Source organism: Bubalus bubalis, chromosome 2 (assembly GCF_019923935.1).
Source record: "Bubalus bubalis isolate 160015118507 breed Murrah chromosome 2, NDDB_SH_1, whole genome shotgun sequence".
In the NCBI taxonomy this organism is placed as follows: Eukaryota; Metazoa; Chordata; class Mammalia; order Artiodactyla; family Bovidae; genus Bubalus; species Bubalus bubalis.
The window spans coordinates 21,458,484-21,481,954 of NC_059158.1; the positions used below are offsets into that span (position 1 = coordinate 21,458,484).

General features: G+C 42.5%; 3 protein-coding genes and 2 non-coding genes across 5 annotated transcripts; 1 reads left to right on the plus strand and 4 right to left on the minus strand.

The window, feature by feature from the left end:
- Positions 1 to 1,070: 1,070 nt before the first annotated feature.
- On the minus strand, positions 1,071 to 1,696 carry LOC102411314 (histone H2A type 1). Its single transcript, XM_006045643.4, has one exon. It carries the CDS (start codon positions 1,636 to 1,638, stop codon positions 1,246 to 1,248), a length of 393 nt encoding a protein of 130 aa, XP_006045705.1. The 5' UTR covers positions 1,639 to 1,696; the 3' UTR covers positions 1,071 to 1,245.
- A 206-nt stretch (positions 1,697 to 1,902) lies between these two features.
- LOC102409329 (histone H2B type 1-C/E/F/G/I-like) lies at positions 1,903 to 8,647 on the plus strand. The gene is made up of 2 exons (XM_044938295.2): positions 1,903 to 2,449; positions 8,618 to 8,647. Exon 1 carries the CDS (start codon positions 1,940 to 1,942, stop codon positions 2,318 to 2,320), a length of 381 nt encoding a protein of 126 aa, XP_044794230.1. The 5' UTR covers positions 1,903 to 1,939; the 3' UTR covers positions 2,321 to 2,449; positions 8,618 to 8,647.
- Positions 6,158 to 6,229, minus strand: TRNAM-CAU. The gene has a single exon. It is a non-coding gene; the product is annotated as a tRNA-Met (tRNA).
- TRNAG-GCC lies at positions 6,588 to 6,658 on the minus strand. The gene has a single exon. It is a non-coding gene; the product is annotated as a tRNA-Gly (tRNA).
- Positions 8,648 to 18,900: 10,253 nt separating the features above from the next.
- On the minus strand, positions 18,901 to 20,080 carry LOC112587867 (olfactory receptor 2B2). Its single transcript, XM_025295954.3, has one exon. It carries the CDS (start codon positions 19,890 to 19,892, stop codon positions 18,951 to 18,953), a length of 942 nt encoding a protein of 313 aa, XP_025151739.3. The 5' UTR covers positions 19,893 to 20,080; the 3' UTR covers positions 18,901 to 18,950.
- Positions 20,081 to 23,471: the final 3,391 nt, after the last annotated feature.

The window sequence follows — 23,471 nt, forward strand, 5'->3', positions numbered from 1 at the left end:
TTTTGTATTTTTGTAGGGAAGAATTATGGCCGCACTGTATCTTGTCTGAGTTTTTGGTTTTCGACTGAAATATTGATTTCACCAATAAAAAAGGAATTTGGTCCAGAATTTTTGTAAGTCAGGGACTAAGTTGTTCTAAAAGAAATTCATTTTCACTGGGGTCTTTTTCCCTTTTCAGATAATATGGGGGGAAATTACAGCAAAGTAATGTATTTGCTATCTCTAAAAAATTAGTTACACTTCATAACTGAATCAAGATCTGCATTTAATGTTTGTGTCAAGATCTAAAATGAAGTTTCAAAATAGACTGGCACACTGGTCCTATGAAGACAGAACTTTAGATTTGCCCAGCGTGGTGTAGGGAAGGTGGGGCGGGGGATTGCTGTGTGCTTGAATACTAGTAAGTGGTCATCTAACTTAATTTTGATTCAAATGGTTGGACTTCAAAATGTGAACTGCGTACTGACTAGAAGGCCTGCAGTGATGCTAGGTTTACACTGATCAAGTGATTAGGTGTTGTTTTGTAAACAGAGGTAGCCCTGAAAAAAACATTTGAGAAGTTTTAACTATTGGACCATTGGGTTCTAATGATAAAGACCCAGAATCAAAATTGGTTTAATGCTGGAACAAAACAATCGTCAGAAATGTTTCTTGGTTCGCAGTGTCATGGTTTTACAGTGGAGTAAACTGAGAATTTGTCTTTCTTTACCAGATGTTAGATGAATTGATGCTTTTGAACTGTGGTGTTGGAGGGACTCTTGGGAGTCCCTTGGACTGCAAGACCCAACCAGTCCATTCTAGAGATCAGCCCTGGGTGTTCTTTGGAAGGAATGATGCTGAAGCTGAAACTCCAGTACTTTGGACACCTCATGTGAAGAGTTGACTCATTGGAAAAGACTGATGCTGGGTGGGATTGGGGGCAGGAGATGGGGACGACAGACAATGAGATGGCTGGATGGCATCACCGACTCGATGGACGTGAGTCTGAGCGAACTCCGGGAGTTGGTGATGGACAGGGAGGCCTGGCGTGCTGCAATTCATGGGGTCGCAAAGAATCGGACACGACTGAGTGACTGAACTGAACTGAATGCATGTTCAGTCAATAGGGGGCTACATATTTCATGCACAGTACTGTAACTTTAGCCAGGCATGACAGGTTTCAAGAGTGCTCAGTTCTTCCACAGAAGTTATGGGTGGCTCTGAAAAGAGCCTTTGTTCTTAGAGGTTGGAGTATGAATTCAGACCTTATTTGCCTTTAGCTTTGTGATGGCTCTCAGTCTTCTTGGGCAGCAGCACCGCCTGGATGTTGGGCAGGACACCACCCTGAGCGATGGTGACTTTGCCCAGCAGCTTGTTGAGCTCCTCGTCGTTGCGGATAGCCAGCTGCAGGTGACGCGGGATGATGCGCGTCTTCTTGTTGTCCCGGGCCGCGTTGCCCGCCAGCTCCAGGATCTCGGCTGTCAGGTATTCCAGTACCGCCGCCAGGTACACCGGGGCCCCGGCCCCGACCCGCTCAGCGTAGTTACCCTTGCGGAGCAGGCGGTGCACTCGGCCCACGGGGAACTGGAGCCCGGCCCGCGAAGAGCGAGTCTTGGCCTTGGCGCGAGCTTTGCCGCCTTGTTTGCCACGTCCAGACATAGTGCAGTACTCAGAAGCTACACCAGAAATAACTAAAGCAAAGTAGCTCACAATTTATAGCCACAGTGCGCGCGAAAAAGCAGCGGTTCCATTGGCCAAAGTTGCCTTACTATTTTAAACGAGACAAACACAATTTCTTACAATGCGTGCTCTTATTGGACAATGTTGGCATAAACGTCATCACTAGTATTCACCAATCAGATAGAGAAGTTTACTAAGACTCATTTGCATATGGAGTTGTGACTATAAAAGGGACTCTGTCCTCCCTTTGTTTCTCGGAGAGTTTGTAAATTCTGTCAGCATGCCTGAGCCAGCTAAGTCCGCTCCGGCCCCGAAGAAGGGCTCCAAGAAGGCAGTGACCAAGGCGCAGAAGAAGGACGGCAAGAAGCGCAAGCGCGGCCGCAAGGAGAGCTACTCCGTGTACGTGTACAAGGTGCTGAAGCAGGTCCACCCGGACACCGGCATCTCGTCCAAGGCCATGGGCATCATGAACTCCTTCGTCAACGACATCTTCGAGCGCATCGCGGGCGAGGCGTCGCGCCTGGCGCATTACAACAAGCGCTCGACCATCACATCCAGGGAGATACAGACGGCTGTGCGCCTGCTGCTGCCAGGGGAGCTGGCCAAGCACGCCGTGTCTGAGGGCACCAAGGCCGTCACCAAGTACACCAGCTCCAAGTGAGCCGGCTCGCAGCCCTACAAAACCCAAAGGCTCTTTTCAGAGCCACCTACACTTTCAGAGAAATAGCTGGTGCACTTGCTTGTAGTCTAATTTCACTCAGATCACGCGGCTGGTTTGACGGCGGAAAAGGTAAGTTTTTTTAAAGCTCTCCGCAAGCAGTCTTGGATAAGCATTTAGGCAGTGTATTTTTGCCTGGAAAATTCCATGGACAGAGGAGCCTGGCAGGCTATGGGGCCTCAGTCGATCATGGCTCTGCAACTGAGCGCAAAACTTGCCATACAAATTTAGTATGGGTTATTTGGCGCCCACTGAAATGGATTTTCAGTTTTGCCCTCAGCTACGGCACCCCACTCCAGTACTCTTGCCTGGAAAATCCCATGGACGGAGGAGCCTGGAAGGCTGCAGTTCATGGGGTCGCTGAGGGTCGGACACGACTGAGCGACTTCACTTTCACTTTTCACTTTCATGCATGGGAGAAGGAAATGGCAACCCACACCAGTGTTCTTGCCTGGAGAATCCCAGGGACGGGGGAGCCTGGTGAGCTGCCGTCCGTGGGGTCGCACAGAGTCGGACACGACTGAAGTGACTTAGCAGCAGCAGCAGCAGCACAGCAACCGAAATTTCTTTTTTTCAAAGCGAGTAACGCCCCCCGCCTCTGATTGGGCAGCAGTACTATTTGAAAAGCCCGCCGTGGGTTGCAATTGGCCTGCTACTCTACCAACAGTTTTGCGCATTTTGTAGAGATTTTCTCGAAAGTAAATTACTACCTTTGTCTTTGGGAATGCACAAGGCTCAGAAGCCTAGAGCCATAAATACTGAAAATTAACGGTTCTGTGTTCTGCAGTCGGATCCTGGGCGAAACTGCCTGTTTCTATTTCCCATCCTCTACAGAATAGGTACTGCAACATTAGCCCTGTCTACGAAGACCTTAGGGTGAGTTGGAATGATTTATGCCATAGTGCTATGGGAATATTAAAGGTCCGGGACGGTACTTAAAGAGAAAATGTTGAACAAGAAACCCAGCAGCTTGGGAAAGCCGCGTTCTTCCAGTGTTTAATCAGGATGCAACGGAAGGGAGACATCCAGGACTCATTTGGCCGGGGAAACAGTTTTCTGGTAGTGTCTTGAGTCCACAATTAAAAATCCCGCGAAAGAAATCGGAGAACTCGGTGTTAAAGAGAAGAGCATATTTATTTAACGCATGGGCTAGTTAGGATTATTAGGAAATGGAATTTCTCAAGGCATGATCGAAAGTCCTTCAATTCCCCATTCCTCTGCATTTTTCAGTAGTGCCTAAATTTTCAGTTGGAATCATTAACATCTTTCGCTACCCTGGCATCCCCTTTCACCAACAAATGATTGCTTTTGCAGTTCTTTTTTTTCTCCCCATTAACAGTAAAATAAGCCCCTACGCTCATATCCCCACTTAAGACTGCAACATTTAGTGTCTTTCTCTTTGTTACTTCCCTTAAAGTTGGGGATATGGACCTATCTCAGATGCACAGTTTTGTCCCTGTCACAGGCAACAAGCTTCCTGGAAGTTATGCCAACATGTCAATGAGTCCTGCAAAATATACAGGGTTTGTCATTCACTCCTCTTTTTCCGGTACCTGCGCCCCTGTCATTAGGTCTTGGAAGCTGGCAAGAGCAGTCCCCTAATTTCATCCTGAACACACCGACTTCTTATTCATCACCTCTATTATTTGCTCTTTCTGAGATTTTTTTCCTTCCACTGTTAAGAGATCTGAGGAATAATTACCGTCAGTGGGTGATATAAGTATTGCCCTCTTCTGCCACCTTGTGTCAAGGAAACAGAAGGACAGGTCAAAGGCCTTAGGTTTTCCAGATCCAATTGAAATGCTTCAACTTTTTACTGACAGTAAATTGGAATAAGTAAAGTGATAATTTCTGTCTCTGTTTAATCACTGGATTTAAGTTAGCGTCCCTAGAAATCACTTGTGGGCATGAGAGAGAGGGAGAGAGCTATTGTTTTGTGGTCTGGTCAGAGCTGTCCAAATAAAAAGTCAAAAATCAAACATTCTGCACCCTAAAATAAATAAAACAAGAGGGTCATGGACACACTAGTTCTGGTCCTCAAACGATAAATATTTGAATATTTTCTGTAAATCTAAACACCTGACAAAATCCTTATTTTTGCTGGGAGGGAGCATGAATTTTACACTTTGAGAAGATGCTCAATCTATGGTTACAATATCCAAGAACAGTCTTAAAATTTATTCTTAAATAGAACCCAGAAGAAAATAGTGAATTGTTTCATCTTTCTTGACAAATGTTTTCCTTTGGATTAATCACATGTGCCTCTGGTGATCTGTGAGATTAGAAAACTTGCTACTGAGGATAGTACTTTAAGAACCACCTCGATGGAAATTGTATTTGCCATGGGCATCAGTGTAAGCAGATTGAAAATGAAGTGAGATTTCACCTGGCACCTGAACTGCATATAGTGATTCTATACAGTTATAGGACTTTAATGTGGAAAAAAATACAGTTGATAAAAGGGTTTTAATGAAAGGATTTCTAAAGACTCCATTGCCAGGTTGACAAAGAAGTTGCCTTTATATTTTATTATTAGTTAATTAATTTATTTGGCTGTACCAGGTCTTAGCTGAGGCCCCCAGTATCTTCGATCTTTGTTGCAGCGTGTGGGATCTAGCCCCTTAATCAGGGATGGAAGCCTGGCGCTCTGTTTTGGGAGCATGTTGACTTAGCCACTGGACCACCAAGGAATTCACTTTAGAACCAAGTGAAAATCAGATATGACCCTTTGGCCTTCCATTCCAGACATTTATGTAGATAGATATTAGGTAGTCTCATGTTTGGTTATATATTGTTGCATAGAAATAGACTTAATCAATGGTATTATAAAGAAAAGCCTTTCATGTAGATACTTTGTCAACCCTTTTGAATAAGCATTGTGTTATTTAAATAAAAACGTCATAATATGACTTGTTCTCAGGCTCTAGGTAAATAAAAATTATTCATCCAAAGAAAAAAAGGGAGGTTAGGGGAACGGGACATATGCATATCAAATTCACGATAGAGTTACCCTAAGAAAAGGGATGTTAGGGCTGGGGGTGCAGCTGAAGGGTACTTCAATTTTATGTGTTGTTGTTTTCCATAAATATAAAAGAAATTTGTAGTGAATATATATCATAATGTTAAACAGTAGATGGATTTTGTGTGGTCATTTTTGTACCCTTGTAATTTTTTTAAAGGTGAAAAAAACAATTAATAGTGTTGTTTGGTGTATTTGAAATTGTAGCTTTTCATGTACTTAACAAACAAGCAGTGCCTAAGATGTGACAGGCCATGGTCTAGATACTACAGCAGTCACAGGGGGACAAAATACTTAAGGAATAAAATAAAATATACTTTTATACTACATAGTGATGTGTTAAGGAAAACAGAGCAGCGGGGAGAGATTTTTGAGAATTGTTATTTTAAATAAATTCCAACTCCCTTTAACCAAATTTCTGAAACTGAAATTAGCTATATATGGTTTTATTTAATTCTAAATTCTTGTTTACAATACGATAGTAGGAAAAGATGGGTTAACACTAATTCTCTGCTGTCTGAGATACGGCACCTGACATTAAAGCCTTTCTGATTTGTGACTTATTTTCGTCTCAAAATTTTCTTGGAATAAAAATTTACTCCTGGATTACCCACGTTTTCATTAGGTATAGAAAGACGGGCAACAGGGTTGCTAAGACTACAGTCCTTCATTTCCTCTAACCACCGCGCCCCCTCGCGCCCCCTTCGCGCCCCCCTCAGGAAAAATACAAAACAGCTCCCTTAGGAAAAATACAAAACAGCTAGCAGAGGATGGTTTCGATCCATCGACCTCTGGGTTATGGGCCCAGCACGCTTCCGCTGCGCCACTCTGCTCAACGCGATGCAAAGTGTTCAAAGTTATTCCTTTATTACATCTTACGTAAAGGGCTGTTTTTAGAAACTGGGGAAACTTTTCTTTCAAAGCCCATTCATTGATGTTACTCATGCTACAAACAAAAGAATGAATCCAAAACAGATTGATTTTATATATTCTGAGAGCAGAAAATTGGATGTTTCTGTTAGGAAAACAACCGGTCGCCAACCAGTCTGCCCCTTTCACCTAGCAGAAGTGATTGCGGATCTTACAGTTACAAAATATATGAGTAAGTCAAAATTCGAAAATAGAACATTTCCGAACTCAAAGCCAGAGCATTTTCAAAATTAGAAAGTTAAGGAAAAAAACAAACACTCTTGCATTGGCCGGGAATCGAACCCGGGCCTCCCGCGTGGCAGGCGAGAATTCTACCACTGAACCACCAATGCTTGTGCTATCGGCCTTTGCTCATTTTCTAAATGGCTTTTATTTATTTATTTATTTTAAAAACTCGCTACATCGAAACTATATATTAGGTTTAATTTTTTGGTTTTACTGAATAGAACCTTGTAATGTTCCCTCTTCCCTTCTTTTTAGGAAACCCTCCTTTCCACTGCAAGTTAAGAGCGTCCCTCTGCAACACCGGAGGCTGGTCTGGGTGTGAATGACCCAGTCCTGGGCGTGCCCCAGCGGAGGGTAGCCCCCTTCCCACCTTGAGAGGTGGGGGAAACTGTGTGTGTGTATGGAGGAGCTCCATGTCCGGGCGGGTTCTGGAAGATAGGGAAAGAGGAGAAAAGGGGGACGAAGGCAGGAAGGAAGGAGAAAATGGGGACGAAGGGGAGATCCAGGAGGAAGCGAATCTGAGAAGAGGAAGGGAAGCATGTCAGAGCAAAAGGAGGAAGATGGAGAGGAATGAGAGGGAAAGGGGAGAGAAAGGAGCCTAGTGCTGTTCCCTTCTGGTCACCCCAAAGGAGAGGCAGTGGGGGTTTTAGGAATTCTGTGGATTTACCTTAGGTTCCGGTTGCTATGGTAATGAAAATGGCACTAGAAACTCCTTCCAGTCAAATAGAATAAAAGTCTAATTAAAGAGTGATTGTGTGTGCAGCTCAGTCATGTCTGACTCTTTGCCACCCCATGAACTGTAGCCCACCAGGCTCCTCTGATTTTCCAGGCAAGAATACTGGAGTGGGTTGCCATTTCCTTCTCCAGGGGATCTTCCCAACTCTGGGATCTAACTTGCATCTCTTGCGTCTCCGGCATTGGCAGACTGGTTCTTTACCACCCACCTGGGAAGCCTACTTAAAGTTTAATTTTCCCCCAAAATATACAATCGTGACTCTCATACAAGTGTAAAAGTGAACCCCTTTGAAAAGATTTTACCTCTTTAATGGGATAACTGGTGAGGTGTTGCTGCTGCTGCTGCTAAGTCGCTTCAGTCGTGTCCGACTCTGTGCGACCCCATAGACAGCAGCCCACCAGGCTCCCCCGTCCCTGGGATTCTCCAGGCAAGAATACTGGAGTGGGTTGCCATTTCCTTCTCCAATGCATAAAAGTGAAAAGTGAAAGTGAAGTCGCTCAGTCGTGTCCGACTCTTAGCGACCCCATGGACTGCAGCCTACCAGGCTCCTCCGTCCATGGGATTTGCCAGGCAAGAGTACTGGAGTGGGGTGCCATTGCCTTCTCCCAGTTAAAAGGAGAATTCAAAGAGTGGACGCCATTTATAGATCAGGAATATTAAAAGTAAAGTCTAAATAAAGTCCAAACTGGCTTTTATACTGCTGAGGATTGGTGAGGAAGGTGGACTGGGGAGGGAAAAATTGTGCCCTCAGAAGATAGAATTAATTTGCATGTCTATGGACAGCAATTGGACCATAAAAAAGGCTAAGCCAGGAAGAATTGATGCTTTCAAATTGTGATGCTGGAGAAGACTCTTGAGAGTCCGTTGGACTGGAAGTATATAAAAACAGTCAATCCTAAAGGAAATCAACCCTGAATACTCAGTAGAAGGACCGATGCTAAAGCTGATGCTCCAGAACTTTGGCTACCTGATGCAAAGAGCCAACTCATTGAAGAAGACCCTGATGCTGGGAAAGAGTAAAGGCAAAAGGAGAAGGGGGCAGCAGAGGAAGAGACAGATAGCATGACGGGCTCAATGGACATGAAACTGAGCTAACTCCAGGGAAACAGTGGAAGACAGAAGAGCCTGGAGTGCAGCAGTCCATGGGATTGCATACAGACACTACTTAGCCACTGAACAAGACAGGAATTATTTTCTATTGCTGCCAGTTATCAAAAATTTACAGAATTGTAAAATACCTCTCATTGAATCAGAATCAGATGATACTAAACGGTGTGCTATAATTTTCCTTTGAGGCATACATTTCCCTGACAGTTCCTTCCCGTTTTAGGAAAATTCTGTGAACTCAGCACAAACAAAAGGACTAAATTCACAAGTTAAACTCTTTAAGAAGCTCTCCATTGCTCAAAGCCATGGGTGCTGGTCTGCTGTTTCTGACTGCTGCTGCTGCTAAGTCACTTCAGTCGTGTCTGACTCTGCGACGCCAGAGACCGCAGCCCACCAAGCTCCGCCATCCCTGGGATTCTCCAGGCAAGAATACTGGAGTGGGTTGCCATTTCCTTCTCCAATGCATGAAAGTGAAAAGTGAAAGTGAAGTCGCTCAGTCGTGTCCGACTCTTAGCAACCTCATGGACTGTAGCCTACCAGGTTCCTCCGTCCATGGGATTTTCCAGGCAAGAGTACTGGAGTGGGGTGCCATTGCCTTCTCCTATCTTTCCTAAAAGTCTAGGGTGGGAGATTCTTACCATGTGGGTACACACATTCCTGTAAGATTTGTATAAACTCCTTAAAAGCCTGTGCACATACACACACTGGAATTCAGTTTGGGGCTTAGGATGACAGTCCCTGATTTGTCCGTCTGTTCCTGGAAGAACCCCTTCCAGGGCCTGAAAGGGAACTCTTGTATGACGCTCTGAAATGAATTATCGGAGGAGGCACAGGTGCTGACAAAGCAAGAGACTATTGGGAAGGGGTCTTGCGGTGGAGAGCAGGAGGGTAAGGGAACCCAGGAGAGCTGTTCTGCCAATCTCTGGTTTATGGTGATGGGATTAGTTTCTGGGTTGTCTCTGTCCAATTGTGGAATCTGGAGACACACCTCGAAGGACACGCAAGATAGTGGAGTACAGTATATTATGCCAGCAGGTCCAGGGGGAATCAGTTACCAACAAGGACCCTGTTTCTGAGAGGCCCAGTTTTATGCCCCCCATTACGTTTGTGACTGGTTATATGTTAGCAACCTCTTTCTTGTATATGATTTTGGTGCTAGGAGAACGAAGAATTAAGGTTAAAGGGAGGGGGGACAATGATTATACATCAAGGGGGGATGTCTCCATGGTTAATCTATCAGGGGCATCCTGACCTCAACTACAATCTCCATTTGTCATCTGTAGGGAAGGAAGTCTCCAGGAGACCTGGTTTTCACTAGCAACAGTTTCCTCACTCTTGGGCAGGGTTCAAGCCCAGTTCACATCCTGTCTTTAAGATGGGTGACAGGCTTCAAGATGGAGTCTCTCCTGCTTTCCTCACACTGGCCCCAACACAATCATTCTGACTCAGGGTACTTCCTTGTGGCTCACACATTGCTCAGCCAAGATGGATGCCAGCAAGAAAGATTCTGGGAGGTGGTGGGACACATGGCATCTCCTTTGACCTTTCTGAATACCTCTGGTTGGTGGTGGCTTGTTAATTCTGTATAAGGAGGTCCTGACCTCCTGTTGTAAAATAATTCCTGCAAACAGTTGCTATGGTGCCTGCAGAGTGGTCAGTTTCAGTCAGTGTATCCTCTCATAGTTTCCAAGTGTCTTTTAACCTGGAAAGTGGTCTTAAGTGCCATCTCACCATACTTCTCATTTTTTCATTCCTGCCCCTACCTTCTTCAGAAGCTGCAGCCTCTCCTTTAAAAAGGCCTCACTCTGGGGGTTCAGCTTAGATTAGGGGTGGGGGTGGCTGGGAGCTAATGTATAACTAGGTGTAGATCAACCTATATTCCTTAAAATCATGCCAAAGGCCACACATGCCTGCCTTACACTCGTATCCACATATTGTATGATTAGGCCGCCCAAGATGGCTGTTCCTTTCCTCTTTGTACCTACATCCCCTGCTCCACCAGTGCCTGCTTCACCTACACCTTACTCACAGAACTGACTTTCCCTCGTAATCATAGATCCTAATCAGTAAGTGCCTATGTACTTGCCCTAGCTCCATCTACTCTGTTGTTTATCAAAAGGATGGTGAGGGCGGTGCTCCTCAGCTGTTTTCCCTGGCAACAGATAAGCCAACCTGACGTCATTTCCTCCTATATCTGGGTAAACTGGTAATCTCCCTTGTCCCCTGAGAATGAAGGATACTTTCATGTCCTGCCCTCTGTCTGCCACACACCATGGGGTGTTGCTCCAGGACCCTACTTCAGATATGTAATATTTCCTCTACCTTTCTAAATTCTTGGCTTAGACACCCCTGTAATAAAAAGAACAGATTAACAGGAGAAAAACAAAGAGTAGTTTGACAAAATGTATACCTCCTATGTACATGGGAAATACTCAGGAAAACCAAGTAACTCTGAAATGACTCAAAGCTACCACTTCAAATACCTTCACCAGCTGAAGACGAAAGGTGTTGTGGGAGGGAGGCTAGTTAGGGGAGGTTTTCCAGCAAACACAGTTCAGTTCAGTTGCTCAGTCATGTCTGACTCTTTGCAACCCCATGGACTGCTGCACACCAGGCCTCTCTGTCCATCACCATCTCCTGGAGTTTGCTCAAACTCAGGTCCATTGAGTCGGTGATGCCATCCAACCATCTCATCCTCTGTTGTCCCCTTGTCCTTCTGCCTTCAGTCTTTCCCAGCATCAGGGTCTTCTCCTATGAGTCAGTTCTTCACATCAGGTGGGCAAAGTATTGAAGCTTCAGCTTCAGCATTAGTCCTTCCAAAGAATATTTGGGACTGATTTCCTCTAGAATTGAGGAGAGGCACAGTCATTAGCAAAAGAAAAGAAAGTGTTATCTTGGACCAGGACACACCCTATTGGGGGGTAGGGGAGGGGAAGAGAACAGCAGGGGGTCTTTATCATGCAGATTTTCTCTAGAGAAGGGGAGGAACAGAGAGGACCCAAGAGACAAGATCATCTCCTTAGTGCGGACCAGAAAATTCCAAGCTGGTTGAATAAGATTCCTGGGGAAAGTTGAAGCAGCAGTTAATTCAGAAATTACAGTCTAGGTTTAGTATCATGGACTTTGGCATGAGTGGCACTATTTTGAGCCTGTAGGGATAATAGTACAAGGACAAAAGTAGGGCTAGCGCTCTGACCGTAAGCTCTGCAAATGTCTCAAGTGTTAGGCTATCAAAAACCAAAAAATCTAAACGTAGTAATGTGCAACAAAATTCATATTTTATGACAAGAGAAGAAAAAATTAATCATAAAAAAATTTCTCCACCCTTTGGCCTCCCCTCTTCCCTCCATTGTGCATTGTGTACCTGAGTTAAACATCACCAAGCCTGCTCAACCATAAAAAGCAACATTCTCCCAGCACCAAGACAACTCAGTCCTGGTCCGTGTGTGGGTTGGAAAAGAATTTCCAGATATGAGGCAGAATGAGAGGAGAATAAAGTTTATTAGAGTAGGAGACACTGTCAGAACACCGGGGAAGCTCAAGGGAGAACTGACGTTGAACAGGGAGGGATCTTTGTCCACTTTTATACCCAGGGTACAAGGAGTAGGATACAGATTCTGTGGGTCACTTGCTGATTGGATGAGGCACGTATACTGGGTGGAGGTGGAGTAAGGTAAAAACCTTCTCCCCATAGGGTAGGAGGGGAGACAAGTTATACTGCTTAGCAGGACCTGAAATCTGTTAATAGTTACAACATGGGGAAGGGAAGGATGATAAAGGTCTGGTTTTTCTGTTCCTGCATTCCAAGACCCTCTTTGGTTTTATCTGCTCTTCCATCCTTGGGTCACCACAGACTCTTTAAAAGATAACAGTCTGTTTAAATCTTGTAAGAGGCCATGACTCAAGGGTTATTGCAAGGGATGACATGGGGAAATTTTTAGGGTGACAAAACCTTTATATGGTGGTGGGATCAAACTCTAAGCCTTCTCTGGGCTGAGAAGTCTAGGTTTGTCTCTGGCCAGTAGGAATCCTCCTGCCCTTCCTGTTTGCATGGGAGAGGAGAGAATTTTTCTGTCTGCTTCTTCTCCATTGCTTTCAGCTCAAAATAATCCTTATGCCAGCATGGTGTATTTTGGGGAAAGCATTCTCTGAACCACTTCCTAGGGAAATGTCAAGAGCCAAGAAAAGAACCATATAATTTTGATAAGAAAGAAAAAGTTGGTCTTGATTGATAGTAAGGTTTCTTATAAATCTGTAGTAATTTAACCAATAGAGGAATTAAACATAAAGAGCACGGACAAGTTAACACATATCTATCAATAAGAAGTTGATGTCTGAATGCAGGTGAAAGAAGTGGATGTCAGTACCAGGCTCCACCAGCAGGATGTTACCAAGTAGAGCGCGGGTAGGGAAACAAGGAAGGATGATTCGTCCAAGGATGGACGTGAGAGGATCGAGGAACTGAGTCAGGCGGGCAGCCAATCAGAAGCACCAGGAGAGACCTACCAGTGTCACATGGGTCGGAGAACAAATAGGAACAAAACTGAGGCTGAACCAGAGCCAGCGTGGTGGACAAAGTCTTGTCTCACAGCGAGGATGGAAGGGACCCTTTCGCCCCCAACCTGCTCCCAGCACGCCCTGACTCGTCAAAGTAAATTCTCCTGCTCTGACCGTTGCAGCAACGATTCTCTGGGCTTTTAAGTTCTTTAGAATGACTGTTGGCTCGTCAAAGCAACGTTCTTCTGAAGGTGGATTTGAAGAGGCAGGAGGGACAGAGCCACATCAGGAAAGTTCAGTTCAGTTCAGTCGCTCAGTCGTGTACGACTCTTCGTGAGGCCATGAATCGCAGCACGCCAGGCCTCCCTGTCCATCACCAACTCCCGGAGTTCACTGAGACTTACATCCATCGAGTCAGTGGTGCCATCCAGCCATCTCATTCTCTGTCGTCCCCTTCTCCTCCTGCCCACAGTCCCTCCCAGCATCAAAGTCTTTTCCAATGAGTCAACTCTTCGCATGAGGTGGCCAAAGTACTGGAGTTTCAGCTTTAGCATCATTCCTTCCAAGGAAATCCCAGGGCTGATCTCCTTCAGAATGGACTGGTTGGATCTCCTTGCAGTCCAAGGGACTCTCAAGAGTCTTCTCCAACACCACAGCTCAAAAGCATCAATTCTTTGGCGCTCAGCTTTCTTCACAGTCCAACTCTCACATCCATACATGACCACAGGAAAAACCATAGCCTTGACTAGACGGACCTTTGTTTGCAAAGTAATGTCTCTGCTTTTGAATATGCTATCTAGGTTGGTCATAGCTTTCCTTCCAAGGAGTAAGCGTCTTTTAATTTCATGGCTGCAATCACCACCTGCAGTGATTTTGGAGCCCCCCAAAATAAAGTCTGACACTGTTTGCACTGTTCCCCCATCTATTTCCCATGAAGTGATGCTACAGGATGCTATGATCTTCGTTTTCTGAATGTTGAGCTTTAAGCCAACTTTTTCACTCTCCTCTTTCACTTTCATCAAGAGGCTTTTGAGTTCCTCTTCACTTTCTGCCATAAGGGTGGTGTCATCTGCATATCTGAGGTTATTGATATTTCTCCTGGCAGTCTTGATTCGAGCTTGTGCTTCCTCCAGCCCAGCGTTTCTTATGATGTACTCTGCATATAAGTTAAATAAGCAGGGTGACAATATACAGCCTTGATGTACTCCTTATCCTATTTGGAACCAGTCTGTTATTCCATGTCCAGTTCTAACTGTTGCTTCCTGACCTGCATATAGGTTTCTCAAGAGGCAGATCAGGTGGTCTGGTATTCCCATCTCTTGAAGAATTTTCCACAGTTTATTGTGAGCCACACAGTCAAAGGCTTTGGCATAGTCAATAAAGCAGAAATAGATGTTTTTCTGGAACTCTCTTGCTTTTTCCATGATCCAGCGGATGTTGGCAATTTGATCTCTGGTTCCTCTGCCTTTTCTAAAACCAGCTTGAACATCTCGAAGTTCATGGTTCACATATTGCTGAAGCCTGGCTTGGAGAATTTTGAGCATTACTTTACTAGCGTGTGAGATGAGTACAATTGTGCAGTAGTTTGAGCATTCTTTGGCATTGCTTTTCTTTGGGATTGGAATGAAAACTGCCCTTTTCCAGTCCTGTGGCCACTGCTGAGTTTTCCAAATTTGCTGGCATATTGAGTACAGCACTTTCACAGCATTATCTTTCAGGATTTGAAATAGCTCAACTGGAATTCCATCACCTCCACTAGCTTTGGTCGTAGTGCTGCTTTCTAAGGTCCACTTGACTTCACATTCCAGGATGTCTGGCTCTAGGTCAGTGATCACACTATTGTGATTATCTTGGTCATGAAGATCTTTTTTGTATAGTTCTTCTGTGTATTCTTGCCACCTCTTCTTAATATCTTCTGCTTCTGTTAGGTCCATACCATTTCTGTCCTTTATTGAGCCCATCTTTGCATGAAATGTTCCCTTGGTATCAACTCTAATTTTCTTGAAGAGATCTCTAGTCTTTCCCATTCTGTTGTTTTCCTCTATTTCTTTGCATTGATCACTGAGGAAGGCTTATCTCTTCTTGGTATTCTTTGGAACTCTGCTTTCAGATGCTTATACCTTTCCTTTTCTCCTTTGCTTTTCGCTTCTCTTCTTTTCACAGCTATTTGTAAGTCCTCCTCAGACAGCCATTTTGCTTTCGAGTATGGGAATTCTGTGGGGTGAGCATGAGGGTGGCCTTTGTATCTCACCTGCAGTTTTGGGTCCCTATGCTAGGTGACTATGCTAGTCCTCTAGCTACAAGCCGGTCAGAGAAAAGAGTAATGCCACTTTGGACTATTCCTCAGTGGCACCTGAGAACAAATTTCTCAGAAAGAAGGCTCACTAAGGGTTGAATTAAATCTAGCCTAATGTCCTTCATTTACAGGAGGAGATATTGAGACCTGGAGAAGGGAATTGATCCAGTGGCAATGGGTATTTCTTTTTAGCAGGTAATGTATATTGAAGGGTTTTGAAAGCATTATGAAAATTCACAAAATCAGACCATCTGTTGAGATCATTTCTGTTACATGCCACTACTTCCTTCCCTGAGTACCTGTAAAAGAACCTCCAAGGCCAGGATTCTTGTCCCAGTGTTTAGTTGAGGGAGCGGAGAGATTAGGGTTAGCTCCTCATCACTCAGATGATAATGAATGAAATCAGGAATTGAATATAGGAATATCTATACCTTATAAATATAAAATATATAATTACCATTCAACTTTATGGAAACCCAGAGTGTCTGAAGCCTGATACCAGGTACCGAGGAGTGACAAAATGAATGATGAAGGAAAAAAAAGTCCCAAATTTCAAGTAACTTTAAGTGTTAGGACAAAGAGACACCTGGGAAGTTCTGCTTAAGAATGCAATGCAGTAATTTATGATAGTTCTAAAGGACTGTGGGATACCCTCATGTGAGCAAGGGTAGATTCTTCACAGAGGAGGTGAGATCAATCTGAGGGACACTGAAGAACTTTCGTATATGAAAGTGTGTTTGTAAGGATTTTGTTTGTCTTTGAAGTCAATAGAATCTGAGTGTGTATTCTGTTTTGAATCAGAGAGCCCCCAACAGCATCCTCTTTGGTGATTATATCAGTGCAGCTTTTTCTGCACAGGGTTTTACATTTCATATATTGGTAAATTTAAAACTTTTAGAAGAAGAATTTTTTATTGCTTGCATTTTCTTTCTCATGCAGTTAAATGTACTTGTTTCTTAGAAAACATAGTTTGAGAACATGGATCATATACTTTCTTTGCTCTTTTGTACCTTTCCTTTCTTTTTTCTGTGGGGGGGGGAGATGTGTTAATTTTTTTATGTAACATATTGGATGCAGAAAAATGTCTTTTAAAAAAGATAAAAGTACTCCACTCCAAATGACTGGAAATTCACCTCCCAGGTGATCAAGTCACCTGCTCAGTGTTTGGAATTGATACTGTGCCATAACTACTTCCTGGGTATCGATTTGGTTTGAGCTTGTCTTTTTTTGTGTTTGCTTTTGACATTTGACAATGTCTTTTGACTTTTCAAAAGATAATTTTTTTTCTCCTTAAAATTTAAATTTAGATTACAAATATAATCTCCAACTGACAATTCATTGTCAGACTTTGAGGCTTTGGACCCTGGCTCCTGGATGAATCACTCAGAAAGGAGGAGAGAAGATGACTTGCTCAGAAGCAGGGCAGAGCCGTGATCCTGCAGGAGCCTGCCCACAGCCAGCAGTAGCAGCGCACCTCGGTAGAATTCCTCACAACACATTCGGCAGAGTACTTCTTGGCTGCCTGTTGAGCCCTCTGGACAAAAAAAAACCCTGAATTTCCATTCACCTGGATCAAGACTGCAGAAAAGGTCCCAGAAAAGACCTCCAACAGTGAGGTTGAGTTTACTTTTCCTCTTTCAACAAGCCAGACTACTAAGAACTGTGGTGCTGGAGAAGACTTTTGAGAGTCCCTTGGACTGCAAGGAGATCAAATCAGTCTATCCTAAGGGAAATCAACCCTGAATTTTTACTGGAAGCACTGATGCTGAAGCTGAAGCTCCAATACTTTAGCCACATGATGCAAGCAGGCAACTCACTGGAAAAGACCCTGAGGCAGGGAAAGGTTGAGGGCAAGAGGAGAAGGGGAAAACAGAGGATGAGATGGTTGGATGGCATCGACTCAATTGGCATGAGTCTGTGTAAACTCTGGGAGTTGGTGATGAACAGGGAGGCCTGGCATGCTGCAGTTCATGGGGTCCCAAAGAGTCGGACACAACTGAGCAACTGAACTGAACTGAACTGAAATGTGAATCCTAGAACTGGTCAGTGATTTGTATGTTTAATTAAAAACAGTTGGTTTATACTGGCTTCTTAGCTCGAATTCCCTATCTGTGGTGATCAGGATGTGCTCCTACCTCCAAATGTGGGGAGTGTACTTTTCACATGAGAGATTTGTTCTCTGTTTTCCAGGGCATAGAGGATGGTCAGAGTTTCCTTCTTGTATCTGCTGCTTCTCAAGCAACTTCAACTCAAAATAATGCCATTGTGATATTTTAGGAGGTGGCCCACCCCGAGCCCCAGTACTAGCAAGATCTCTTTATTCATTTTAACCATTAGCACAGCAGTCCTTAAAGTGCGGTCCCTGATCTGCACAACCTGAGAATTAATTAGAAATGCAATTCTTGGCCCTCTCTCCAGACTTCCTACTTTAGAAACTCTGGGAGTGTAGATGGGTTGACTCCCAGGGATCTTGGATTTTAAAAGCCCTCCAGGTGGTCTTGATGCAGGTTGAAGTTTTAAGATCCACCATGATGTGTCAGAAAATTAGACTGAGGCAGAAATGTACCTTGTTGGTACATTTTGAATACCGGTATTCAAAGGAAACATGCTAATTGTATTTCTTAGTTATTGAACTTTCTGTTTTTGTATTTAGTAGAAGAAGTAATTAGAAAAAGAAGCAGTTAAAATTACTACAGTGCAACTATTCATCAGTTCAGTTCAGTCTCTCAGTCGTGTCCACCTGTGACCCCATGGACTGCAGTATGCCAGCTATTCATTAAATCAGCCAAAAACTGACTCACAGTGTGCAAATATTTTTCTCAGCACTTTGATGAGCTCTGAAGGCCATGTGGAAGAAGTATACATTATAATCTATGCTACCTAAGGGAGCTAACATAATAAGCTTTTCTTCTTGAACAAAGGAAGTGCATTAAACGAGCAATGAATATTGTTATATACTGTGCTAGTTTTATGATTTAGATTCTAATCGCTTTAGGGCTTAAAAGGAGACAGATAACATAGATGGTAATTGAGTCATGAAAAAAATTCCAATAAAGAGTGTGTGATTCAGATAAATAAATAAATACAAATTTATTTGGTAGATGAAATAGGATAAGATACTTCAATTTAGGATAAATGGAAAGTATAGACATGAGAGGAGATCCAGGTAAAATTGTGGGGGAAAGATCATTGTGCAACCCAAATATTGTTTTAATGTGGGAATAGTGTTAAAATTTAAGCTATTATCATTAACTTTATATGTATAAGGGAGGGGGGCTTTGTATGGCTTTATGGACTTCTGTTGTATCTCCTGTAATTAAGAAAATATTTGTGATGTGTAAGCACATTTGAATGTGTATAAAAATGTTATGTTTCCTAAGCTTTTATTTTAGACTCACAGAAGTTTAAGACTCTTTACCAAGTATACAAACTAGTGCTATAAAGCCTGAGACTTTAAATATTTCAAGCTTACAGTATTTTAGAGGATCATAATGCACCAGTTCTCAGGACTTGTGCAATGACTATAGGTAGACAGTAGGAAATAAGTGCAGTTTTTTGTCAGTGACATTTTATTTGAAGAAGGTCGGCATAACAGTTCTAAGAGTAGACTAAAGCAACTTGGGTGGATTAAATTAAATTAAATTAAAATTATTAATATAATTAATAATAATATTAATTAATTATTAAGTTAAATAATTTAATTTATTAAATTATTAAAATAAGTAAACTTCAGGTTTTAACAAGGCCTATTATTTGGGTATTCCTATTTCTTGATTAAGAAAATCTTTGCAATCAGCCTCTTAAATGCACCCTTTACATCTTTGTTCCTAAGTGTGTATATAAGGGGGTTCAACATGGGTGTGATGATTCCATAGAAAAGGGATACCATCTTTCCCCTGTCCTTGGAGGCAGGGGATGGTGGTTGCAGGTACATATAGATAGCAGTGCCATAAAAAAGAGACACCACTATCAAATGGGAGCCACATATTCCAAATGCCTTTCGCCGACCTTCCACTGATTGTATTCTCAACACTACTTGGACAATAAAAGCATATGATATCAGAATGAGTGTCACAGGTATTAGAAGGAATAGCACACTGATAAAGAATAGTTCAGCTTCATTTGCTGTTGTGTCTACACATGACAACCTGAGCAGAGCAGGGACTTCACAGAAGAAGTGATCCACTTCGTTGTGGCCACAGAGTGGCATCTGCAGGGTCAAGGTGGACTGCAATACTGAGTTGCTGAAGCCACTAATCCAGGATGCAGCTGCCAGCTGGAGGCAGAGCCTTTGGTGCATGATGACGGAGTAGTGGAGAGGCCGACAAATAGCTGCAAACCTATCAAAGGACATGACAGCCAGGAGGAGACATTCAGTGGAACCCAAAGCCAGGGAAATGAAAAGTTGTGCCACACAGCCACCATAACTAATCACCTTCCTGATGCTGCATATGTTTACCAGCATTTGTGGAACTATACTTGTGGTGTAGCAAAGGTCCAAGAGTGAGAGATTGGTAAGAAAAAAATACATGGGGGTATGGAGCTTGGAATCCAGACGGGACACAATAATTATTGCTAGATTGCCCAGGATGGTCAAGATATAGGAAATCAGGAACACCACAAAGAGTGGAAGCTCCAGCCATGGTCGATCTGAGAAACCTAAGAGGATGAACTCTTGGGGGACACTCTCATTGATCCTATTCATGTTAAATGGTCAGCTCTTGGTTCTCTGGAATATAAAAAGTAGGTTAACAAGCACATTTACTTACTGTCAGTTTTAAGCATTTTGCTAACAATTTGTATAAACTTACAGACTGATGCTATTAATAATGTGAAAATATATTGACAAAAATATACATATTTATCTTTCCAAGTATTTCAAGAGTTTCTATTCTTATTTAAATATATTAGCAAAATAAATTTCAAAAAATTTAAAGTAACATGTTTCCATATTCATAGAATTTATTTTATATAAAATATCAAAATTTGATCTTTTGTTATTCTGTAAATTCATTGTTCTCACTTCTTTCTACCCTGGGTACCTTCTATTAGATATATATAGACACAGTTCCTGCCATTTGAAATCATTCTGTGAGAGTGTGCTAAGTCACTTCAGTCGTGTCCAGCTCTTTGCGACCCTATGGATTGTAGCCTGCCAGGCTCCTCTGTCCTTGGGATTGTCCAGGCAAGAATACTGGAGTGGGTTCCCATGCCCTCCTCCAGGGGATCTTCCCAATCCAGGGCTCGAACCCACATCTGCTGCATCTCCTTTGGCAGGTGAACTCTTTACCCCTAATGCCATCTATTTTCTCCTAATGCCAATGACATTCCCTGTGTAAAAACTGTGTAAATTACAATAAATTAAAATTGTGTAAATCTCACCCCCTCCAAAAAAAAAAAAAAAAAGAACATGTAGAAAGTATCTAATAATGGATACAAGTGAGGACATATATTTTTTTTTATTTTAGAAGCTCAGAATTCATATAAGATTATTTAATGATACAGAACTGGACTTAGGCTCATAGGCTGCTGCTGCTAAGTTGCTTCAGTCATGTCCGACTCTGTGCGACCCCATAGACGGCAGCCCACCAGGCTCCCCCGTCCCTGGGATTCTCCAGGCAAGAACACTGGAGTGGGTTGCCATTTCCTTCTCCAATGTGTGAAAGTGAAAAGTGAAAATGAAGTCGCTCAGTCGTGTCCGACTCTTGGAGACCCCATGGACTGCAGCCTACCAGGCTCCTCCATCCATGGGATTTTCTAGGCAAGAGTACTGGAGTAGCTTGCCATTGCCTTCTCTGAGGCTCATAGGCCACCTTGCCTAATTAGTTACATTACACTGGGAATGTTTCTTATCCTCTGATCTTCGAGTTCTCACTTGTGAAGGTAATCCTGCTTTTTTACCTTGTCTTGCTATGAAACATATACACACATTGTTTAGTCTAGACCTGGCCCTTAGAAACAGAGCAGTGTGGATGAAAGAAGTTAGAGTGTTTCAAAGTCTCTGAGGTTGCTCAGAGAGGAGTTACTTATGGTTTATAAAACTATAAATTTTCTAAGGTTACCAATGAAAGATGGCTGTGCCAGTTGAAAACTCACCTTCCTTTTTCCTCCTTAGCCCCCAAACTATCAACCCTCAAAGTAAGGATCCTAGTAACCACCTGCTGTGAAGTATAAATGTGATTTTTCAGTAAAAATTGGCTGGCATAGTGCCTGGCACATAGAAACATGGTTATGTTAGTCAAAGTATGATAGTGATGTGGGAACTCGGAGACACTTTGCCCAGTCACTTCAGTCATGTCCGACTCTTTGCTATCCCATGGGCTGTAAGCCTGCCAGGCTCCTCTGTCCATAGAATTCTCCAGGCAACAATACCAGAGTGGGTTGCCATGCCCTCCTCCAGGGGATCTTCCCAACCCAGGGAACAAATCTGCATCTCCTGTGTCTCCTGAATTGCAGGCGGATTCTTTACCTCTGAGCCACACAGGAAGCCCTCCTGAGATGCTTTAAGCAAAAGCTATTCAGGGCCCTGAATTTCCTAAAACTGCTGATATGTCAGTTCCACCTGCTAAACATGTATTCATCCTGAAGAAATCTTAACAGGACACTCTAAATTATTTTATTATTTTATCAATATCAGAATATAAATTTTTCATGATTATTCAGGTTCATTTGAATGTTAGCGATGTGTGTTTTAATTTTGTTCTTATTCTTCGACTACTAGTCCCCTAAAAATTGCCTTGCTCTCATTTGACAAAAACTTTGAGAAACATAGTTATAGATATAGACACAAAATGATGTTCAAATATATCTCTAAATGAAAAAAAGTAGTGACTGAACATTTTAAAAATGATGATTCTATCCATTTTAAAAATCGTATTTTATACATACATACATAAAGATACTAATACATAAATTAAAAATTACCTTGAAAAATACAGAAGAAAGTGTCACTCCTAAGAAAGGGGGATGGTGGAAAGTAAGCAGAATTATTTATAAATTTACCTGTTTTTTGTTCTAATTTTTAAAAAGCAGATATTATTCTTTTAACATTAAAAAAAAATCCTCACTTAAAATTCCACAGGCAGAAGAATCTGGTGGTCTACAGTCCATGGGGCCACAAAAAGTTGGACACAAGTGAGGCACTGAGGGCACACACACACACACACACACTAATTTACTCGCTGTATTTAACTCTCAGCAGCATTGCTTTGGTTTAATACTTTGATCCCCATCAGGGTGCAGATCTTTGCAAGAAAATTAATTTTTTAAACTCTTCATGTTTTTCAAAAATTATGTCCGAATCTGCAAGGATTTTTTTCTAAGGGATGGATTGTGTGGGGGCATTTTGTATTTTCTTGGCAAAAAAAAAAAAAAAAAAAAATGTTGCCAAGGAATGGAGGAATCAGGTAAAACAGGATAAATGGCATCAGTAGAGAGATTTCACACAATCCATAATTTCCTTGAATTGCACAAGTGTTGAACAGATCCCCTCTAGTCCATGTAACGGGTGAATGACACTCCCCAGTCTACCCAGGACTGTTGAGTTGTCTCCTACTGTGCTTACAGTTTGGTAATAAAACCACTTTCATTCTCAGTATTCCTGTTTGGATAAGGTATAGTATCTCTCTAAATGTAATACTGAAGAGTGACACAATTCTTATATTATTGCTCAGGAGGTATCTCATCATGGAAGACATTGCATGTATTTTCTCCTCTCACATGGACAATGTCCTTTCCTGACTGATCCTAGATAGGATGTTACTTCCTAAAACAGCCAAGGAAGTCCTCTCTATGGAAGATTACGGTAGAGGGAATCAGTTAATTTTATTTTAATCAACTGACCCCTCTCCCTCTGAGATTCACTACTTACAAACATGATAAACTGCTTCTGCATCAATTTGATATATTAGTTCACATATCTCGTCATATGTAATATCCTCTCATGTTCTGTAATGAGGGCACGATAAGGGGGAAAATATTTATCACGCCAGCAGAAAGCACTGGAGCAGAATAAGATATAAAGATGATGGAGCCAGAAAGTAATGAGGAGAGAAAACAGGAGGTTTCAGAGCACTGAATTCTTATATTCTGCTTTACTCTTTTTTTTTTTTTTTGTACATTCACCTGTCTTTCAAGCACACAGTAACCTCAAATATTTATCCATTCTTGAAAGTATATCTTTAGACTAAGTAGTTGGGCTATCATTTTTGCATTTTAGAAGTTTTAAGTAATTTGAATTCTGATTCATATCCCCAGTGTTAGGACTGAAGTGTTTATTAACAAA